This window comes from Arachis duranensis, chromosome 4, assembly GCF_000817695.3.
Source record: "Arachis duranensis cultivar V14167 chromosome 4, aradu.V14167.gnm2.J7QH, whole genome shotgun sequence".
In the NCBI taxonomy this organism is placed as follows: Eukaryota; Viridiplantae; Streptophyta; class Magnoliopsida; order Fabales; family Fabaceae; genus Arachis; species Arachis duranensis.
In genome coordinates, this window is record NC_029775.3 from 22,208,122 (window position 1) to 22,228,337 (window position 20,216).

The 20,216-nt window shown below is 31.9% G+C and overlaps 1 protein-coding gene across 1 annotated transcript; it reads right to left on the minus strand.

Annotated features, from left to right (window-relative positions):
* Positions 1–3,431: 3,431 nt before the first annotated feature.
* Positions 3,432–4,494, minus strand: LOC107483751 (uncharacterized). The gene is made up of 2 exons (XM_052259862.1): positions 3,900–4,494; positions 3,432–3,653 (listed from the first exon to the last, which is right to left on the minus strand). The coding sequence occupies exons 1-2, from the start codon at positions 4,345–4,347 to the stop codon at positions 3,496–3,498; spliced, it is 606 nt and encodes a 201-aa protein (XP_052115822.1). The 5' UTR covers positions 4,348–4,494; the 3' UTR covers positions 3,432–3,495.
* Between the last annotated feature and the right edge of the window lie 15,722 nt (positions 4,495–20,216).

Here is a 20,216-nt window from a genome sequence, read left to right on the forward strand (position 1 = left end):
AAAAAAATCATAAAAAACAATTTTTAACTGTTTCGGTTATTTTTTCTTTTTTTCCCCCTTAATTTTGGAGGTTTTCTTTATGTGAAGGGATGTGGTGAAAAAAAATAGAATAGAACTTACCATTGTAGATTTTTCTGTCAGGAATTGATCGAGGTCCTCCACGACCATCACTATTGATTTCAACCTCGTCTATTGTAGGAGTAATTTCGACTTCATGACAAGAGTTTTAAAGGTGCATGTTGGGTTATGGATGGTTGAAAAAGTAAGTTGAAGTTGAGGGTGGGATAATTTGAGAATTTTGTTAAAAGATCAACAAAAAATTATAGTTTAGATATTTTTATGGTACGGAACCCATTTTTCATAGATACAACATTAATTTTCTTAATTTATTATGGATACTTTTGTTAATGTTCGTGAACAGATACTTTTAGTAATTTTTTCTAATAATATAATGACAATTAACCGTAAATGATGATTGTTCATGGAATCATTAATTTTAAAAGGGCGCGCTACACATCTATGTAACCATGTAACCAAGTTGGCCCATGTCCAAATAGAGTCACACGCATTAATGATGAGTGAAAACACGCACGCAAAAACCCTTCGTTACTTCGCGCTCATTATGAAAAAACGTTACTTTTTTCTCAACACGAAACCACTCCTTCTCTTCGAATCTCTCTCAAAATCACTCAAACAGTCAAACTTCAGTCACGTTCTCTGCGAAAATCACTACTGGAGAAGAATCGCGAGAAGATTTGGCAAGGAACAACCAGGAACGAACGAAAACAGCAACAGAGATTCACCTTCCTCCTCCTCCTCATTCTCTTCCTTCTTTTTCGTGTTCCTTCTTCTTCACGTGTTTTCTCCTTATCTTCATTTTTTTGTTGTTATTGTTGCTGTATTTTTTTGTCTTTTCCTCTTTCTCTCCCTGGTGAAGAAGCTTAGAAGGTGAGGAGGAAGAGTTTTGAATTGTGCAGAACAGAAATGAACCGAAATGGCCAACTCCACTGAACCGAACATCATTCATGTGCTGAATAAAACGTCATAAATATTTAATCATCAAGAAAAATATTTCTACATACACAAGGACTCAATTGAACATACTAACAATCAAGTAAATAAAAATGAGCAACTCCACTGAATCGAGCAACATTCATGTGCTGAATAAAATGTCATAAACATTCAATCATCAAGAATAGCATTTTTTCATGCAAAAGAAGTTAACTGAATACATAACAATCAGGTGAACCGAAAGGGTCAACACCACTGAACCCAACACCAATCATGTGCTGAATAAACGTGATAAGCATTCAATCAGTAAGAAAAATATTTCTGTATGCACAAAGACTCAATTGAACACATTAATAATCAAGTGAATCAAAATGAGCAACTCCACTTAACAGAGTAAAATGTTGGTGATGTTGGTGATGATTATAACGAAAGAAGAAGAAGAAAAAGAAGAAGGAGGAAGAGGAGAAAGAGGAAAAGAAATAATATTCTTGTTGATTAAAAGTTGATCACTATTTATTCACCACATGAACATTGTTCGGTTCGGTGGCCTTTGTGATTTTGATTCACCAGATGAATGTTGTTCGGTTCGGTGGCCTCCTTTTAATTTGTTCACTGTTTAAGATTATTGTGATAGCATGCAGCAATCATTTCCTAACTGTCTCAACGTAATAACCTCATTCAACTGATTTGATGTTGAATCATTCATTGTTTCCATTCTTATTACATTGAATTCAATGCAGATCAATAATGAAGAATGCGAGCAGAGAAGAGAAACGCAAACAAAGGAGAACGATGAATTTTATTAGGTTGAAGAAAAAGAAGAAGAGCGCGAACAGAGAAGAAGAAGAACGAAAACGCGAGAAGAGAACAAAGTTTACGTTGAGAAAGGTTTATCACGCAGCAGAAGGTTTACATTATATACGTTATATGAGACAGCTGTATAACAAATACGTAAGAGAATTGGAAAGGCGCGTCTGATTGATGTTACTTGAATAGATTGAATGAAAAAATTACATGAATGTAGAGTTTTTCTCTAATTTTAATTGCAGCATAAATAAAAATATAAAGTTCTATATAACTTGTTATACATAATTATACATGCTTCTGAAATAAAATAAATCTGTTTTGATAATAACTTTTTTATAATAAAGTTCAATCCATTAGAGTTTTTGAAACCCTGGCCAATAATAGTGATGATTCACTAAAAATTTCTCTTATCTAGACTATGATATTTTTCTCGAATAATTCTTGTAAGTACCATTTTTAAGTTTTTCTTTTTTAATTCTTGTTTCCCTTCTGTTTCCTTCTCGCAAACTTATTATTGAGGGAATTATACACCAAAGATAATCTCCTATATATTCATCCCTCTTTAACGGATTTATAATTAGATTAATACATAAATATGTATGTATTATTTAAGTTTAGTGAATTAAATATAGGATAAAGTAGTATTTTAAAATAACATCAATATAATTTTATTGTCAAAAACATTTAAAATAACATCAACATAATTTTATTGTCAAATTCTTTATTTACACTTAATGGAGATGATGATATTTATGGTTAATATTTATCTATTTTTTATTTTTATATTAATAAAATAAAAGATAACACACATGATCTAAAAATAAAATTATTTAATTTTTATTGTTTTACTAATTATGAAAATTTTAAATATAAAAAATACTCAATTATTATAAAAATTATTAAGAGTCTTAATTAATTTAAATATAAATTTTTTAAAATTAAATTTAACTATCTTTAATAAAATAATTTCTAAAGATAAAATTAATTTTTGTGCTAACAACNNTTATATTTTAGTGTGTTTATTTATATTTTATTTATTATTTAATTATAAAAAGTTATTTAAAGTGTTAAAAAAAATTAAAATACGATTTAATTGAATATGATCTAATTTAAAATTAATTATAAAATATATCAAAGTTAAGAATAATTTGTATTCGATTTAAATTAAATTTTAGGTTTAACTTTCAAAATTTATCTAATCTAATTCAAATAAATTATCTTTTTATTTTTATAATTAAATTAAATAATTTTATTTTTAGATCATATGTGTTATATTTTGTTTTATTAATATAAGAAAAAAAATAAATAAATATTATTTTAACAAAAAAAGATTTTTTATAAACTGTATGTATCCGAATACACTGACAGAAATTTTGTTGTGACTTTATTCCTGGTACAGTGCACCTAGTTTATGTAAAATTTTAAATTACATGTATCTTAGATACAGAGTATTTGAATTGTGCTGTGCTTTTTATAATTTTAATGATTCTATACTCGAGATGTATAAAATTTATGCAAATACATAAAATACGTTATAAATTATATATTTCTATAAATATTACATTTAAAAAATTTAAATAAAAAAATCCCAAATTCTTTCTTATCTAGCGGCTAATATTAAATTCTCTTTCGAATACATTTAATTATTATATAGAAGCATAATTTTACATTTTACATCTATCTAATAAATTCATGCCTACAAAGATGAAGGTAATTCCATAGAATGATAATAAAAATTGAAAGATACCAACAAAGAAATATCCATTCATTTTCATAGACAAACTTCTCTTCTCTGTATTCGGCAAGCTCCTTCCTTCCACTAATTTGAAGTATACCTGTAATAATAATTCGTAATTCAATTCAAAACAAAAATCATAAATAACATAATAGAATAATAAAATAGTAATAAAACTCAGGCAAAACCAAAGTATAAAATCATTACTTTATTTTCTCTTTTGATTGATTTTAAACAGATAGATGATTGAAATAGACACCAATTTAGTAAAAAGTCATAGATTAACTTAGATTAACAATGATATTTGAAAATTCAAAATTAAATTATTAAGTTAAACTAAACTAACCTTGATATATGCAAGATGGAGGGTTATCAAAATCAAACAAAGAGAGGTGTTTATAGGCAAGACCAATATCAATGATAATGAGACCTGATGATGGATCTGTAACTATGATGCCCTTAACTGGTAGCCAAATGAAAAGCTCTTCTTGATACATGCCTTCAAATACTTTCAGTTGTCCAAAACTCAAGTTAGTTCTTACCACACTGTTGAAAAACACTCTTGTTTCGTATTGAGCGAGACAAGGGTGATGCATTTGGACCTCTAAAAAGCCAGTTTCATCCAAGGTATAGGATTTGACATTGTTTGGAAACAGTCCCGCTGGAAGACCATAGCTACGGAGACCGTCATGTACTGAGTAATAAGTGTACTCATTGGATGTCATTGTGTAAGGGATAAGGAGAACTAAAATGAGAAAAAGGAAAGAAAATGAAAGTGTTGACATCAGAGACATCGTGATAAAGATGGATTTGAGATTAGATTTTAAGGTTTTGGAGTTGAAATTTGAGGTTTTTATACACTTTTAACGAGGTTTTTGAGTACTGTGTACTCTAGTGTGATTGAAAGTGTGAGTGATTGAAAGTGTGAGTGCCAGAAAGCATTGTTTGTGAAATCATAGCTGGAACCATTTGGGATTACCATGTTATTATCATTTTCATTTGCATTATTTATTACGTCTAGAACCATCTGACATTGCAGTATTTACGCCTCTCGCTTGCCTTTTTTTTGGGTAAAGTACAAATTACTTTGAAAATTTAGATATAATTACTTTTGATTTGTGTGAAAGATATTTAGCTAAATTACTTTTCCTTCATCCATTTTAAATTAAAGGTCTACTTTTAAAATTTTACCTTTTCCATAAATAATTGTCCCTCAATCAATCAATTTGGGATATATTTAAAATGAGTACAACAATTATGTGTTTATTGAATATCATATTTATATAGATTATTACATTTTATTAGATAAAAATCAAAAGCTAATATAAAGAAAGAGTATTGATGGACTCTAATAAATACAAAATATTTTAGTACATAAATAAATACTTTAAGACACAATATTTTAAATAGCAACATAATCTTTTATTCTTAAATAATTAATATAAAATATATGAATATTTTTTATTCATTAAGATAAATTATTATACAAAATTTTTTTATAATATTAAAAAATTATATTAAAATAATATTTTAAACTGTAACATAAGGAAGATTTATTGATTATAAAGGATCATTAGGAAGATTTAATTATTATAAAGGACCATTAGAAAGATTTAATTATTAAAAAGGACCTTTAATTTTAAAATTATTTAGAAAGACTTATTTTATAATATTTAAAAAAAAGACCAAATTTTTGTTGTGAAGAGACAAATATATCCTTACATTATTTTTTTATTTATTTCTTTTTTTAACATAATTTTTTTCTAATTATCTATGACACTCAAATCCTTATTCTTCATCTATAACTTATAGAGACATTTGTTGCTGCCAATCACAAAATGTAAGACCTGGGAAGTTGATTTTCTAATGCTGCATTTGGTATATCCTTGCAGAAACATTACTATTGAGTAACATGTTTCTTTCAAACTCGTTTTTAGATTTTAATGTCTCTTCCCTCATTATTGGTTATTTATTGTTTTATATTTTTGCATAGACATGGAATCTACTGTTCGTCGACAAATTTTTTGTTATTTTCACGTTGGAGGTAATATTGAAGTTGTACCAAAACAGAAAATCATTTATCATGGAGGAAAAATCATAGGAGAGCTAATTGAAGTAGGATGCACGCATTCAAATTTAATACATAAGATATGGCTTCGAACCAAGAAAAATATGCAGAATAAATGCATTACCTATACAGTCAAATTTAATCAATCTCAACTCATAGATCTCATTGATACTGATAGTGTTAACCAATTGATCACATTCAATGATGACAACGTTCATGACAGGTATGTATTCCAACTGGGTTATCTTTTTATAAATTTTATCATATTAGTGATTAGCGAATTGTTATGAAAGTAATTTAATTTTTTTATGATTAGTACACTATCAAGTAATTCAACTCAAGGAGTCGACGTCTTTACTAATATTGATGGTCAAAATCCATTGACACAAATTCTATGTACAACCCAACTTGTCCCTACACCTCAGGTTATCAATGGTTCTGCTAAGTGGAATGATCTTATAAAGGAAGAAGGATATATTTTTCAAAATGCAAGTAAGCTGAGGAAAGTATTATTTGAATATGGTATTGCTCATAAGTTTACATACAAGTTCTTAAAGAACAGTTCAGGTAAAATAATTTGTATCTACAAGGTTGAAGGTTGTCCGTGGAAATTGTCGGCTTATGCTATAGGAAAAAAGTACTTCGTTCCTCGTGGTGAGACATTTTATCAAGAATCATAAGCACTCAGCTCAAGATGTATTGGAGAGTACTCACTCTTTTAGATCTAATTTGGTGTCTTCAATTATTGTCGACAAGTTGAGATTAACTCCTGACAAGTTGCCTAATGACATACGAAATGATATTTTCAAGGAATACGGATTTTCACTAACATATCACCAAGCTTGGGCTGCAAAGGAGAAAGCATTAGCTGAAATTAATGGTGTACCTAAAGATTCATATATGCTAATTCCTTGGATATGTAATTGTTTAGTGAAAACTGATCCACAAACTGTTGCAAAATGGACATGCTCTCCTGGTTTTTAATTTCAAAAGCTTTTTGTTGCATATGGGTGTTGTGTGACAGGTTTTCTTCGTGGAGCAAGGCCTATATTATTTATTGATGGTTGCCACTTAAGTGGTCCATACAAGGGAACTCTTCTAGCTGCCTCTACATGCGATGCAAATAATGATTTATTTCCGATTGCGTATGCAATTGTTAGTGCTGAAAATAATGAGAATTGGCTTTGGGTCATATCTAATTTAAAAGAACTAACTGGGTCAATTCTAGTTACGTTAATATCTATAGGCATCCATCAATTATTGCAGCTGTGGAGCAAGTATATGACAGGGATAGACATGCTTATTGTTATCGACATGTGAAAGAAATTTTTTGTGCAGAAACTAAAAAGTTACAGAGGGAAATACGCGGTGAAGTAAAAGAAGATGCAAAAAAGCTACTAGATGCAGTTTGTTATACCCGTTTTGGCACAGATTTTACAGAAGCTGTGGAACAACTGCATTTTCACCAGAACTTACAAATTGGTTAGAGATTAAAGGAGATATTAACAAATGGACAAAGTCTCAATTTCCTCATCGACGATGGGACCTCATAACTACTAATGTAGCTGAATCATTTAATTCATGGATAAGAAAAGAGATGACTCATAGTATTTGTGCTTTAATAACAGAGCATAGAGACAAACTTGCAAATCTGTTATATATTGCAAAGTTAGAGATGACTAAATGGAAGAATGAAGTTGGGCCAAAGATTGATAAAATATTGATGGAGCATGTAGCTAGAAGTGAGTTTCTTAAAGCAGTGAGATATGTAGATCATAATGTTATGGTTAGAAGGTCAAATGTTGATGTATGTGTGAATCTATTACGCAAAGAATGTACATGTCTTGAATGGAAAATGACTGAAATTCCATGTCCACATGCTTGTGCTGCAATTAAATTATTACATGGTAACATCTACACCTATGTAGAGGAGTGCTATCTAAAAAGTTCACAAGAAAAGATGTATGCAAGAAGTATGATCCCAATTGAAATTCATGACATGCCTGATCTCAACAGACTGGGAGAATAATATTTTTCTTATGCCACCTACAACAACTCGTCCTCCAGGAAGACCATGCAAGAAGCACCAAGAGTCACAATTTCAAGATGTGCATGTTTACAAATGTAGCTGATGTGATCAGAGTGGTCATAATCGTTCTAAATGTAGAAATCCTAATCCAAAAAAAATATGAATTTTTTTAGGTAGTTCTAACTTTATAGATTGTCATATTTAGAATTGCAATATTGGTTTTTCTTAAGTTATGCATATTAGGTGATTCTGCTAAGTTTCTTAATTGTATTTGTGAAAGTCTACACTTAAACTTTATAGTTTTACTTTGATTTTTAATTAAATTTGTGTAATCTTACACTTGAATTTCGTAGTTTTACATTGATTTTAATAGCGTTTGTGCAAATATGCACTTGAATTATACAATTCTGCATTAAAATTGCTGCACTTAGTACATAAAAATCTGCAATTCTGCATTAATTCTATGATTTTGCACTAATATTCTGTAATTTTCTGCACAAATTTTACAATTTTACACTAAAATTGTGTGTGTGACTCTGCTCATAGTTAAACAAAAGAATCTTAGAAAAAGAAACACTTTCTATAAAATTTTCAATTAATATTTTTATTACAAGTTAAAGATCCAATGAATTATTGTGCTTCCATACCAGTCTTCCAATAAAATTAGACCACTCTAATGTTTTCATACCATTATTCCTTATGCTTCATTGATAGCCTTGATAGTTTCTAGTTACTAATAATCATGGACAATGATAATCACACTCATCAAAAAGAAATTCATATTTCAAATCAATTCAGGTTCATAGACTCAATGAGGCTGTAGAGAAACATTTCAGCTTCTCTTTCAATCTGTTTTCTTAGCAAGAGATAGAATTCATGTTTGAAAGTAACCTGATTCTCCCTACAGTCATGTGTACTCAATGATGTTTCAATGTAGATAATACATTACACTCTAATCAACTCTCTAAATTTTCAGATAAGGAGAAGCCGAATCTCGAAGCCGGAACAGAATAGTCACTGACCATAACATAGAAACCTACTTTGCACCTAAAAGTGACTTAATGATAGTATCACTCATACCATCAAGATAAGGGAACAAGTGACCAAATTCTTTGAGTTCATGATACTGAATCCAGGAAAGATTTTTGGCGATGTATCGTTGCACTATAACAGACACCATCAAATCTTCCTCTCTATGCTAAAGAAGATGGACAGAAGCTTCATTATTTGAAAATGGGTTTTCAAGATCCAAAAGACTAAAATTCCATTTAACAAATCTAATATTTAAGTCATGGTGGAGAGTCACGTATTCTCCTTGCTGTCTTGCCTGAGTCTATAGAAATAAAGTACAAAGTGAAATAAAAAACTTTGGTTAATTCTCTGGCAAAACAATCACCATAAACTTTTATTATTATAACCAATATAAATTATTTTAGGTCACTAAATTGTAGCCACCTAAAGGTTAGTAGTGATACTTACCACATGACCCTTTTTATTAGACCAAATTGTTGAAGTAAGCTCTTTATCTTCGAAATCCTGCATTTTTTTTATGTAAACATAATTAAGAGTCATGACATATAATTAGGTTCTTCTAATTAGACAAATAGAAAGAAATGCTACAATCATAAGCAATGCCAAAGCATTGTGTTTAAAGTCCATGAAAAATTTTAGAACACAAGTTTAGAAACAAAAACTGATCCATCTTTATTTTCAGCCTCATACCAAACACACCTTGAACATAAACCCTTCAAATTCAGATTCATTCATTCATTAATGTATTTTTCAATATAGACAACAAGTGTTATTAGAGTTCTTACTGGGGCCAAAGATAACGCTCTTAACATCAATAATGCACTACTATATTCATTAAAAAAACTGTAACTTAGATTTTGTTTAATGCATATGCCCTTATAACTTGAAAGAAACAAAATTGAAAATCACATTAAAATTGACTAATAGCATCATCAGGTTTGAATTAAGGCATTTTTAGATCACACTAAAATCTTATTCATGAATTGAAAATGTTCAAACTTCATCATGTATTGCAGTTTTCACCTTAAAAACTATACAATTTTTAATTTCAGGGATACTAATATAGCTCAAAAGCTTAAGGCAGGGACTTGAACTTGAAATAAGCGTGTGGCTTTGGGGAGCTTCAGGTGGGGCTTGCTGCTGCGAGCGACTGGAGGAGTCAAAGGAGCGATGGTCGACGTGGGACAAATGAGTTTCACCGCCGGCGGCGAGCTTCAGAAGACGATTCTGCCCGAAGATGATGATTTTGCCTCTGACAGCCTCGCTAGATGGTGATGAAGACGAATGTCTTTTGACGCGACGAAGACGGCATCCTGATACAACGATTCTACCTTTGGCGAATCTTCTCAAGCGCGTGCCACCGACGTTTCCCTCAGACTGGGTAAGGAGTGAGTTTGAGCATGGGTGAAGAAGATGGGGAAAGAAAACAAGGGGAAGGAGAAGAAAGATTATTGGGATAATATTGTCTTTTCAATTTTTATTTTTTTTGTTTTTATTTTTAATAATATATAAATTAGTCCTTTTTTTATAATTTTAAAATTAATAATCCGTTTTATTAATTAAGTTTTGTTAATGATCCTTTATATTAATTTTTCCAAAATCCAAAGCTAATATAAAGAAAGAGTATTGATGGATTCTAATAAATATAAAATATTTTAGTACATAAATAAATACTTTAAGACACAATATTTTAAATAGCAACATAATCTTTTATTCTTAAATAATTAATATAAAATATATGAATATTTTTTATTCATTAAGATAAATTATTATACAAAATTTTTTTATAATATTAAAAAATTATATTAAAATAATATTTTAAACTGTAACATAAGGAAGATTTATTGATTATAAAGGATCATTAGGAAGATTTAATTATTATAAAGGACCATTAGAAAGATTTAATTATTAAAAAGGACCTTTAATTTTAAAATTATTTAGAAAGACTTATTTTATAATATTTAAAAAAAAGACCAAATTTTTGTTGTGAAGAGACAAATATATCCTTACATTATTTTTTTATTTATTTCTTTTTTTAACATAATTTTTTTCTAATTATCTATGACACTCAAATCCTTATTCTTCATCTATAACTTATAGAGACATTTGTTGCTGCCAATCACAAAATGTAAGACCTGGGAAGTTGATTTTCTAATGCTGCATTTGGTATATCCTTGCAGAAACATTACCTGGCGTCACACCGCATAGTAGAACCATGGTCACATCGCATAATAGTAGTGCCGTCGGCTGGGGCAGCGCCATTCCCTGCAACAATCTGCAACACTCTCCTCCTTATGTTACGCATTCCTGGTTCTCCTCCATGTGGGTTAACCCCTTCCACCCAACACCCAACGCTAGATTCAACAAATGGACCTTTTTGTATTTTGTCCAAGCCACACCTCTCCCGTTTAGAGAACTGAACTCCTCTATTAGGTCTCATATGATTTAAAGGAGCCTTATCTGAACTTATATCCATCAACTCAACTACCTCGTGCCTTACACCCCCATACTCCTAGGTAGGGATGGCAAATGGGGATAAACCTATCGGACTAGCCCGCATAACCCGCTATTTGGACCACCAAAGAGCAAAAGTCCGCCTAACCCGCACCGCTTAAACTGCAGGCTTTGGCGGCGCTTAGCTTTTTTTGGCAAGAGGGTATTTTTGCAATTTTTTTTACTAAATCCAACTTTCTCCAACCCAACTTACAAGAGTATAAAGATGAAAATTGAGTATTTTGGACCATGTTTATGTTGCTTTGGAGACAATATTTATAATTATGTTTTGGATTATGTTTATTTTACTTTGGACAGAATATTTATAATTATGTTTTAGACAAAAGTTTGGTTTATAATTATGTTTATTAGATATTTATAATTACAAAGATTTTAATGTTTGTGAATATAAAAAATATAATTTTTTATGCCTTTAGAAATTATATATATATATGGCAGGGCGGACCAACCCGCCAAAGGGCGGGCTTCTGGCGGGACAGGACAGGGCGGGCTTCCCCACTTGCCACCTATACTCCTAGGTTCTTGTTCTTTCAGATATTCCTTCATCACTAGTTGAATGGATCCCAACGAATCCGTGCTCCCCGTAGCTGCCGCTTTTTCCATAGGATTAGCCATTTTACATTTCAAGAAATCCTCACACCATTCATCCAAAATATCTATGTCAATTACCTTTCTATCCTTGTCTTCATCTTCCTTCCAAATCACCATCTCAGTCGCATCCCAGCCCAGCTCCAATGGTTCCTTCTAAACCTCAATTTTTTTGCTTTCATTGTGTTCCAAGACAATTCTATCCTTCTCAAGACATCCACTGTTAGCCTCAAACTGGTTATCCACCCTTATCATGCCCACAACCCTCCTCCTATACTTAGCCTCACACACGAGGATCGTTTTACTCCTCAAATGCATTCTATTCATCTCATTCACGGCCTTTGATGCTCCTCCTTTCGTAGTATACCTGATGAAAGCAAATAAATGTATCCATCCAGGTTTCTCCTTACAAGACAGATATATATCAATTATCTATCCTGTCCACTTGAACATATGAAATAATTCCTTCTTCGGAACATCTTCTAGTAAATTGTCCACAAAAATAGTAAAAGATTCACTCTCCAAACATTGATACTCTTTTTGGTTTCAAATTCACAGATCTTTGCCATGGTGCAATTGCCTATTGAGGAGCGGATAATTTATACGCTTTTTGGCATTGTTTTTAGATAGTTTTTAGTAGGATCTAGCTACTTTTTAGTATATTTTTATTAGTTTTTAAGCAAAATTCACATTTATGAACTTTACTATGAGTTTGTGTGTTTTTCTATGATTTCAGGTATTTTCTGGCTGAAATTGAGGGACCTGAGCAAAAATTTGATTCAGAGGCTGAAAAAGGACTGCTAATGTTGTTGGATTCTAACCTCCTTGCACTCTAAATGGATTTTTTGGAGCTACAGAAACCCAAATGGCGTGCTCTCAATTGCGTTGGAAAGTAGATAACCCAGGATTTCCAACAATATTTAATAGTTCATACTTTGCTCGAGTTTTGACGATGCAAGCTGGCGTTCAAACGCCAACTTCCTGCCCTATTCTGGCGTTAAACGCCAGAAACATGTTACAAGCTAGAGTTAAACGCCAAAAACAGGCTGCAAACTGGTGTTTAACTCCAAGAAAAGTCTCTACATATGAAAGCTTCAATGCTCAGCCCAAGTATACACCAAGTGGGCCCGGAAGTGGATTTCTGCATCATTTACTTATTTCTGTAACCCTAGTAACTAGTTTAGTATAAATAGAACTTTTTACTATTGTACTCGACATCTTTGATCATCCTTGATCTTGGGATCAGGTCTTTGAACCCTCTTTTGATTGTTTTATGTTATTAGGGAGGCATGGCCGACCTTCATCACTTATGTATTTTCAACGGTGGAGTTCCTACACATCATAGATTAAGGTGTGGAGCTCTGCTGTTCCTCGAGTATTAATGCAAAGTACTATTGTTCTTCTATTCAATTCAAGTTTATTCTTATTTTAAGATGTTCAATCGCACTTCAACCTAATGAATGTGATGATCCGTGACACTCATCACCACTTTTACTTATGAATGCGTGCCTGACAAACACTTCAGTTCTACCTGTAAAAGCTAGAGTGTGTATCTCTTGGATTCCTGGTCAATGATGCATAGTTGCCTCTCCTGACAACAGAGCCTTCCATTCTGTGAGATCAAAGTCTTCGTGGTATAAGCTAGAATCAATTGGCAGCATTCTTGAGATCTGGAAAGTCTAAACCTTGTCTGTGGTATTCCGAGTATGATTTGGGATGGGATGACTGTGACGAGCTTCAAACTCATGACTGTTGGGCGTAGTGACAGACGCAAAAGGATCATTGGATCTTATTCCGAAACAAGTGAGAATCGACAGATGATTAGCCCTACGTAACCCGTAGCTGGACCATTTTCACTGAGAGGATGAACGGTAGCCATTGACAACGGTGATCCCCTACATAAAGCTTGCCATAGAAAGGAGTATAAATGATTGAATGAAGGCAGTAGAAAAGCAGAGATTCAGAAGGAATGACGCATCTCCATACGCTTATCTGAAATTTCCACCAATGAATTACATAGGTATCTCTATCTTTATTTTATGTTTATTTATATTTTAATTATCAAAACTCCATAACCATTTGAATCTGTCTAACTGAGATTTACAAGATGACCATAGCTTGCTTCAAGCCGACAATCTCTGTGGGATCGACCCTTACTCACGTAAGGTTTATTACTTGGACGACCCAGTGCACTTGCTGGTTAGTTGTGCGAAGTTATGAAAAAGAGTTGAGATTACAATTGTGCATACCAAGTTGTTGGTGCCATTGAGATCACAATTTCGTGCACCAAGTTTTTGGCGCTGTTACTGGGGATTGTTCGAGTTTGGACAACTGACGGTTCATCTTGTTGCTCAGATTAGGTAATTTTCTTCTTCTTTTAACCTTTATTTTGTTTTCAAAAAGTTTTCAAAAATCTTTCAAAATTGTTCTTCTTTTTCGTTTTTCCAAAATTAATTTTCGAAAAATTCAAAAAATAAAATAAAATCATGAAAACCAAAAAAAAATATTTTGTGTTTCTTGTTTGAGTTAGTGTCAATTTTTAAGTTTGGTATCAATTGCATTTTTTTTTTAATTTTCAAAAAAAAATTTCGAAAAATTCATGCATGTGTTCTTCATGATCTTCAAGTTGTTCTTAATGAGTCCCCTTGTTTGATCTTCATATTTTCTTGTTTTGTTCTTTTGTTGTTTTTCATATGCATTTTTGAATTCATAGTGTCTAAACATGAAAAATCTCTAAGTTTGGTGTCTTGCATGTTTTTCTTTTCTTGAAAATTTTTCAAAAATAAGTTCTTGATGTTCATCATGATCTTCAAAGTGTTCTTAGTGTTCATCTTGACATTCATAGTGTTCTTGCATGCATCATTTGTTTTAATCCAAAATTTTTATGTCTTGAGTCATTTTGTTGTTTTTATCTTTCCACATTAAAATTCAAAAATAAAAAATATCTTTTTCTTATTTCACTCATAAATTTCGAAATCTTTGGGTTGATTTAGTCAAAAAATTTTAAAATAAGTTGTTTCTTGTTAGTCAAGTCAATATTTCAATTCCAAAAATCCTATCTTTTCAAAACTTTTTCAAAAATCAAACATTTTCATCTTTTCTTTCATGTTTTTCAAAAATTTTAAAAAAATTATTTTTCAAAATCTTTTTCTTAATTTCATTTCAAATTTTCAAAAACTCTACTAACAATCAATGTGATTGATTCAAAAATTTCAAGTTTGTTACTTTCTTGTTAAGAAAGGTTCAACCTTTAAATTCTAGAATCATATCTTTTAGTTTCTTGTTAGTCAAGTCATTAACTTTAATTTTCAAAATCAAATCTTTCTAAATTTCTTTTTCAAATCTTTTTCAAAATAAATTTCAATCATATCTTTTTTTTATCATATCTTTTTCAAACTTTAATTTCAAAATATCTTTTCTAACTTCTTATCTTTTCAAAATTGATTTTCAAATCTTTTTCAATTAACTAAATGACTTTTTGTTTGTTTTACTATTTCTTATCTTTTTCAAAACCACCTAACTACTTTCTCTCTCTAATTTTCGAAAATCACCTTCCTCTTTTTCAAAATTCTTTTAATTAACTAATTGTTTCAAATTTTAATTTTTATTTTATTCCTTTTCTTAATTTTTGAACTCTAACAAAACTTTAAAATAAAAACAAAAATATTTTCCTTTTTCTTTTAATTATTTTTCGAAAATCTCTCTCTCATCTTCTTCTATTTATTTATTTAATCACTAACACTCTTCTCTTCTACTCAAAAATTCAAACCCTCTCCCTCTCTCTGTGTTCGAATTTTTCTCTCTCTTTTTTCATTTGTCTATTCTTTCCTTCTTCCACTCACATAAAGGAATCTCTATACTGTGACATAGAGGATTCCTCTTCCTTTTCTATCTTCTTCTTTTCATATGAGCAGGAGCAAGGACAATGACATTCTTGTTGAAGCTGACCCTAAACCTGAAAGGACTCTGAAGAAGAAGCTAAGAGAAGCTAAAGTACAACAATCTAGAGAAAACCTTACAGAGAATCACAAAAAAGAAGTAATGGTCGAACCCAACAACAATGCAAGGAAGATGCTTGGTGACTTCACTGCACTAAATTCTAACTTCCATGGAAGAAGCATCTCAATTCCTGCCATTGGAGCAAACAACTTTGAGCTAAAGCCTCAATTAGTTTCTCTGATGCAACAGAATTGCAAGTTTTATGTACTTCCATCAGAAGATCCTTTTCAGTTCTTAACTGGATTCTTGCAGATATGTGATACTATAAGCTTATGCTTTTTCCTTTTGCTGTAAGAGACAGAGCTAGAATATGGTTGGACTCTCAACCTAGAGATAGCCTGAACTCTTGGGATAAGATGGTCACGGCTTTCTTAGACAAATTCTTTCCTCCTCAAAAGCTGAGCAAGCTTAGAGTGGATGTTCAAAAAGTGTCCAAAAAGATACAAGAAACTGACCAAAAAGTGTCCTTCTGACATGCTCTCAGAATGGACCATCTTGGATATATTATATGATGGTCTGTCTGAATCGTCTAAGATGTCATTGGATCATTCTGCAAGTGGATCTATTCACCTTAAGAAAACACCTACAGAAGCTCAGGAACTCATTGAAATGGTTGCAAATAACCAGTTCATGTACACCTCTGAAAGGAATCCTGTGAGTAATGGGACACCTCAGAGGAAGGGAGTTCTTGAAATTGATACTCTGAATGTCATATTGGCTCAGAATAAAATGTTGACTCAGCAAGTCAATATGATTTTTCAGAGTTTGAATGGTTTGCAAAATGCATCCAACAGTACTAAAGAAGCATCTTCTGAAGAAGAAGCTTATGATCCTGAGAACCCTGCAATGGCAGAGGTGAATTACATGGGTGAAGCCTATGGAAACACCTATAATTTCTCATGGAGAAATCATCCAAATTTCTCATGGAAGGATCAATAAAAGCCTCAACAAGGCTTTAACAATAATAATGGTGGAAGAAACAGGTTTAGCAATAGCAAGCCTTTTCCATCATCCTCTCAGCAATAGACAGAGAATTCTGAGCAGAGGCCCTCTAGCTTAGCAAACATAGTCTCTGATCTATCTAAGGCCACTCTAAGTTTCATGAATGAAATAAGGTCCTCCATTAGAAATTTGGAGGCACAAGTGGGCCAGTGATGAGCGGATATTTTATACGCTTTTTGGGGGTAATTTCATGAAGATTTTAGTATGTTTTAGTTAGTTTTTAGTATATTTTTATTAGTTTTTAGGAAAAATTCATATTTCTGGACTTTACTATGAGTTTGTGTATTTTTCTGTGATTTCAGGTATTTTCTAACTGAAATTGAGAAAGCTGAGCAAAAATCTGATTTAGGCTGAAAAAGGACTGCTGATGTTGTTGGATTCTGACCTCCCAGCACTCGGAATGGATTTTTTAGAGCTATAGGAGTCCAATTGGCGCGCTCTCAATTGTATTGGAAAGTAGACATCCAGGGCTTTCCAGCAATATATAATAGTTCATACTTTGCGCAAAGATAGACGATGTAAAATGGCATTTAACGCCAGTTCCATGTTACAGTCTGGCATTCAGCGCCAGAAACAGGTTGCAAGCTAGAGTTCAACGCCAGAAACAGGTTACAACCTGGCGTTCAACTCCAGAAACAGCCCAGGCACGTGAGAAGCTTAAGTCTCAGCCCTAGCACACACCAAGTGGGCCCCAGAAGTGGATTTCTGTACTATCCATCCTAGTTTACTCATTTTCTGTAGACCTAGGTTACTAGTTTAGTATTTAAACAACTTTTAGAGATTTATTTTGTATCTCATGGCATTTTTAGATCTGAATTTTATACTCTTTAATGGCATGAGTCTCTAAACTCCATTGTTGGGGGTGAGGAGCTCTGCAGCGTCTCGATGAATTAATGCAATTATTTCTGTTTTCCATTCAAATACGCTTGTTCCTATCTAAGATGTTCATTCGCGCTTCACTATGAAGAAGGTGATGATCCGTGACACTCATCACCTTCCTCAATCCATGAACGTGTGCCTGACAACCACCTCCGTTCTGCATCAGATTGAATGAGTATCTCTTAGATTTTTTAATCAGAATCTTCGTGGTATAAGTTAGAATTTATGGCGGCATTCATGAGAATCCGGAAAGTCTAAACCTTGTCTGTGGTATTTCGAGTAGGATTCAATGATTGAATGGCTGTGACGAGCTTCAAACTCGCGATTGTTGGGCGTAGTGACAGACGCAAAAGGATCAATGGATCCTATTCCGACATGATCGAGAACCAACAGATGATTAGCCGTGCTGTGACAGAGTATTTGGTCCATTTTCACTGAGAGGATGGGAAGTAGCCATTGACAACGGTGACGCCCTACATATATCTTGCCATGGAAGGAGCCTTGCGAGTGTGAAGAGGAGGACAAGGGAAAAGCTGAAATTCAGAGGACAAAGCATCTCCAAAACTCCAACATATTCTCCATTATTGAGTAAAAATTACTTATTTCAAACACTTTCACTTTTTACAATTAAATTCAAAGAACCTTATTGGCATCCTGACTAAGATTAATAAGATAACCATAGCTTGCTTCATACCAAAAATCTCCGTGGGATCGACCCTTACTCATGTAAGGTATTACTTGGACGACCCAGTGCACTTGCTGGTTAGTTGTGCGGATTGCAAAGGTGTGATTGTAATTTTGTGCACCAAGTTTTTAGCGCCGTTGCCGGGGATTGTTTGAGTTTGGACAACTGACGGTGAATCTTGTTGCTTAGATTAGGAAAAATTTATCTTTTTCACTAGAATTGCATCTGTTATTATCCCTTCTAAAAAAATAAAAATAAATATTTTTTTTCAAAAAAATATTATTTTTTTTATTAATTTTTAGTTTTTTTGTGAGTTTAGTGTCATGTTTTAAGTTTGGTGTCAATTGCATGCCTTTCTTTATCTTTCAATTTTCGAATTGCATGTTCTTTATTTTTTCGTGATCTTCAAATTGTTCTTGTCAAATTTTCTTGTTCGATCTTTGGTTTTTCCTATTTTGTGTATTTTTCGTGTTTTCCTTGTGCAAGTTCAAAATATTAATTTTCAAAAAAAAAATTTATTTTCATTTATTAAAAATACCTCTTTAAAACACGTTACATTTATAGCTCAATTGGCTAGAGCATTGGTTTATGTTCTTGGTAATTGGGTATCTTCTTTTTAAAATCTTTTTCAAAAATAATTTTTCTTTGATTGAATCTTATGTCAAACTTTAAGTTTGGTATTTTCTTGTTAATTTTCTTTAATTTTCGAAAATTTATTTTGGTTTTCTAAAAATTTTAAGTTTGGTATTCTTTCTTTTGTTCATGTTGTTCTTGTGATTCTTCAAGGTGTTCTTGAGTCTTTCTTGTGTTTTGATCTTAAAATTTTTAAGTTTGGTGTTCCTTGTTGTTTTCCCTCCAAAATTTTCGAAAACAAGGAGCATTAGATCTAAAAACTTTTAAGTCTTGTGTCTTTTGTGTGTTTTTCTCTTCCATCATAAAATTCAAAATTCAAAAGAATATATTTTCTAACTATTTTTAAGCCATATTTTCGAAAAAAATTTTATATAAAAATTCAGATTTCAATCTCAAAATTTTCAAATCTTATCCTTTTAAGATTTAAAAAAAAAATATATCTTTTCCAAAAATATCCTAACCACTTTCTCTCTCCTCACTTTTTCGAAAATCTTCATAAAATATTTTTAAATTCTTTTTTATTTTATTTTTATTTTTATTTATTTTTAATTTTATTGTCGTCTTTATTTTATTTTATTTTATTTTATTATTTTGAATTTTTATATATAATAAAATAAATTCACATCATCTCCCTTTCTCCATTATGGACTTAAGTGGAAATGAACAGTCTAAAAGGACTCTGGGGTCATATGCTAACCCCACTACTGCTTCATATGGGAGTAGTATCTGTATACCCTCCATTGTAGTTAGTAGTTTTGAGTTGAACCCTCAACTCATTGTCATGGTGTAGCAAAGTTGCCAGTATTCCAGTCTTCCATAGGAAGAACTTACAGAGTTTCTGGCACAGTTTTTATAAATTGCTGACACAGTACATGATAAGGAAGTAGATCAGGATGTCTACAGATTACTACTGTTTTCATTTGCTGTAAAAGACCAAGCTAAGAGGTGGTTAAATAACCAACCTAAGGACAGCATAAAGACATGGAAACAGCTGTCAGAAAAATTCCTGAGTCACTATTTTCCTCTAAAACGGATGACACAGCTAAGGCTGAGCATCCAAGACTTCAAACAAGGAGATAATGAATCCCTTTATGATGCTTGGGAGAGATACAGAGAGATACTAAGAAAATGCCCCTCTGAAATGTTCTCAGAGTGGGTGCAGTTAGACATCTTTTATTATGGGCTTACAGAGAAAGCTCAAATTTCTCTAGATCACTTAGCTGGTGGATCTATA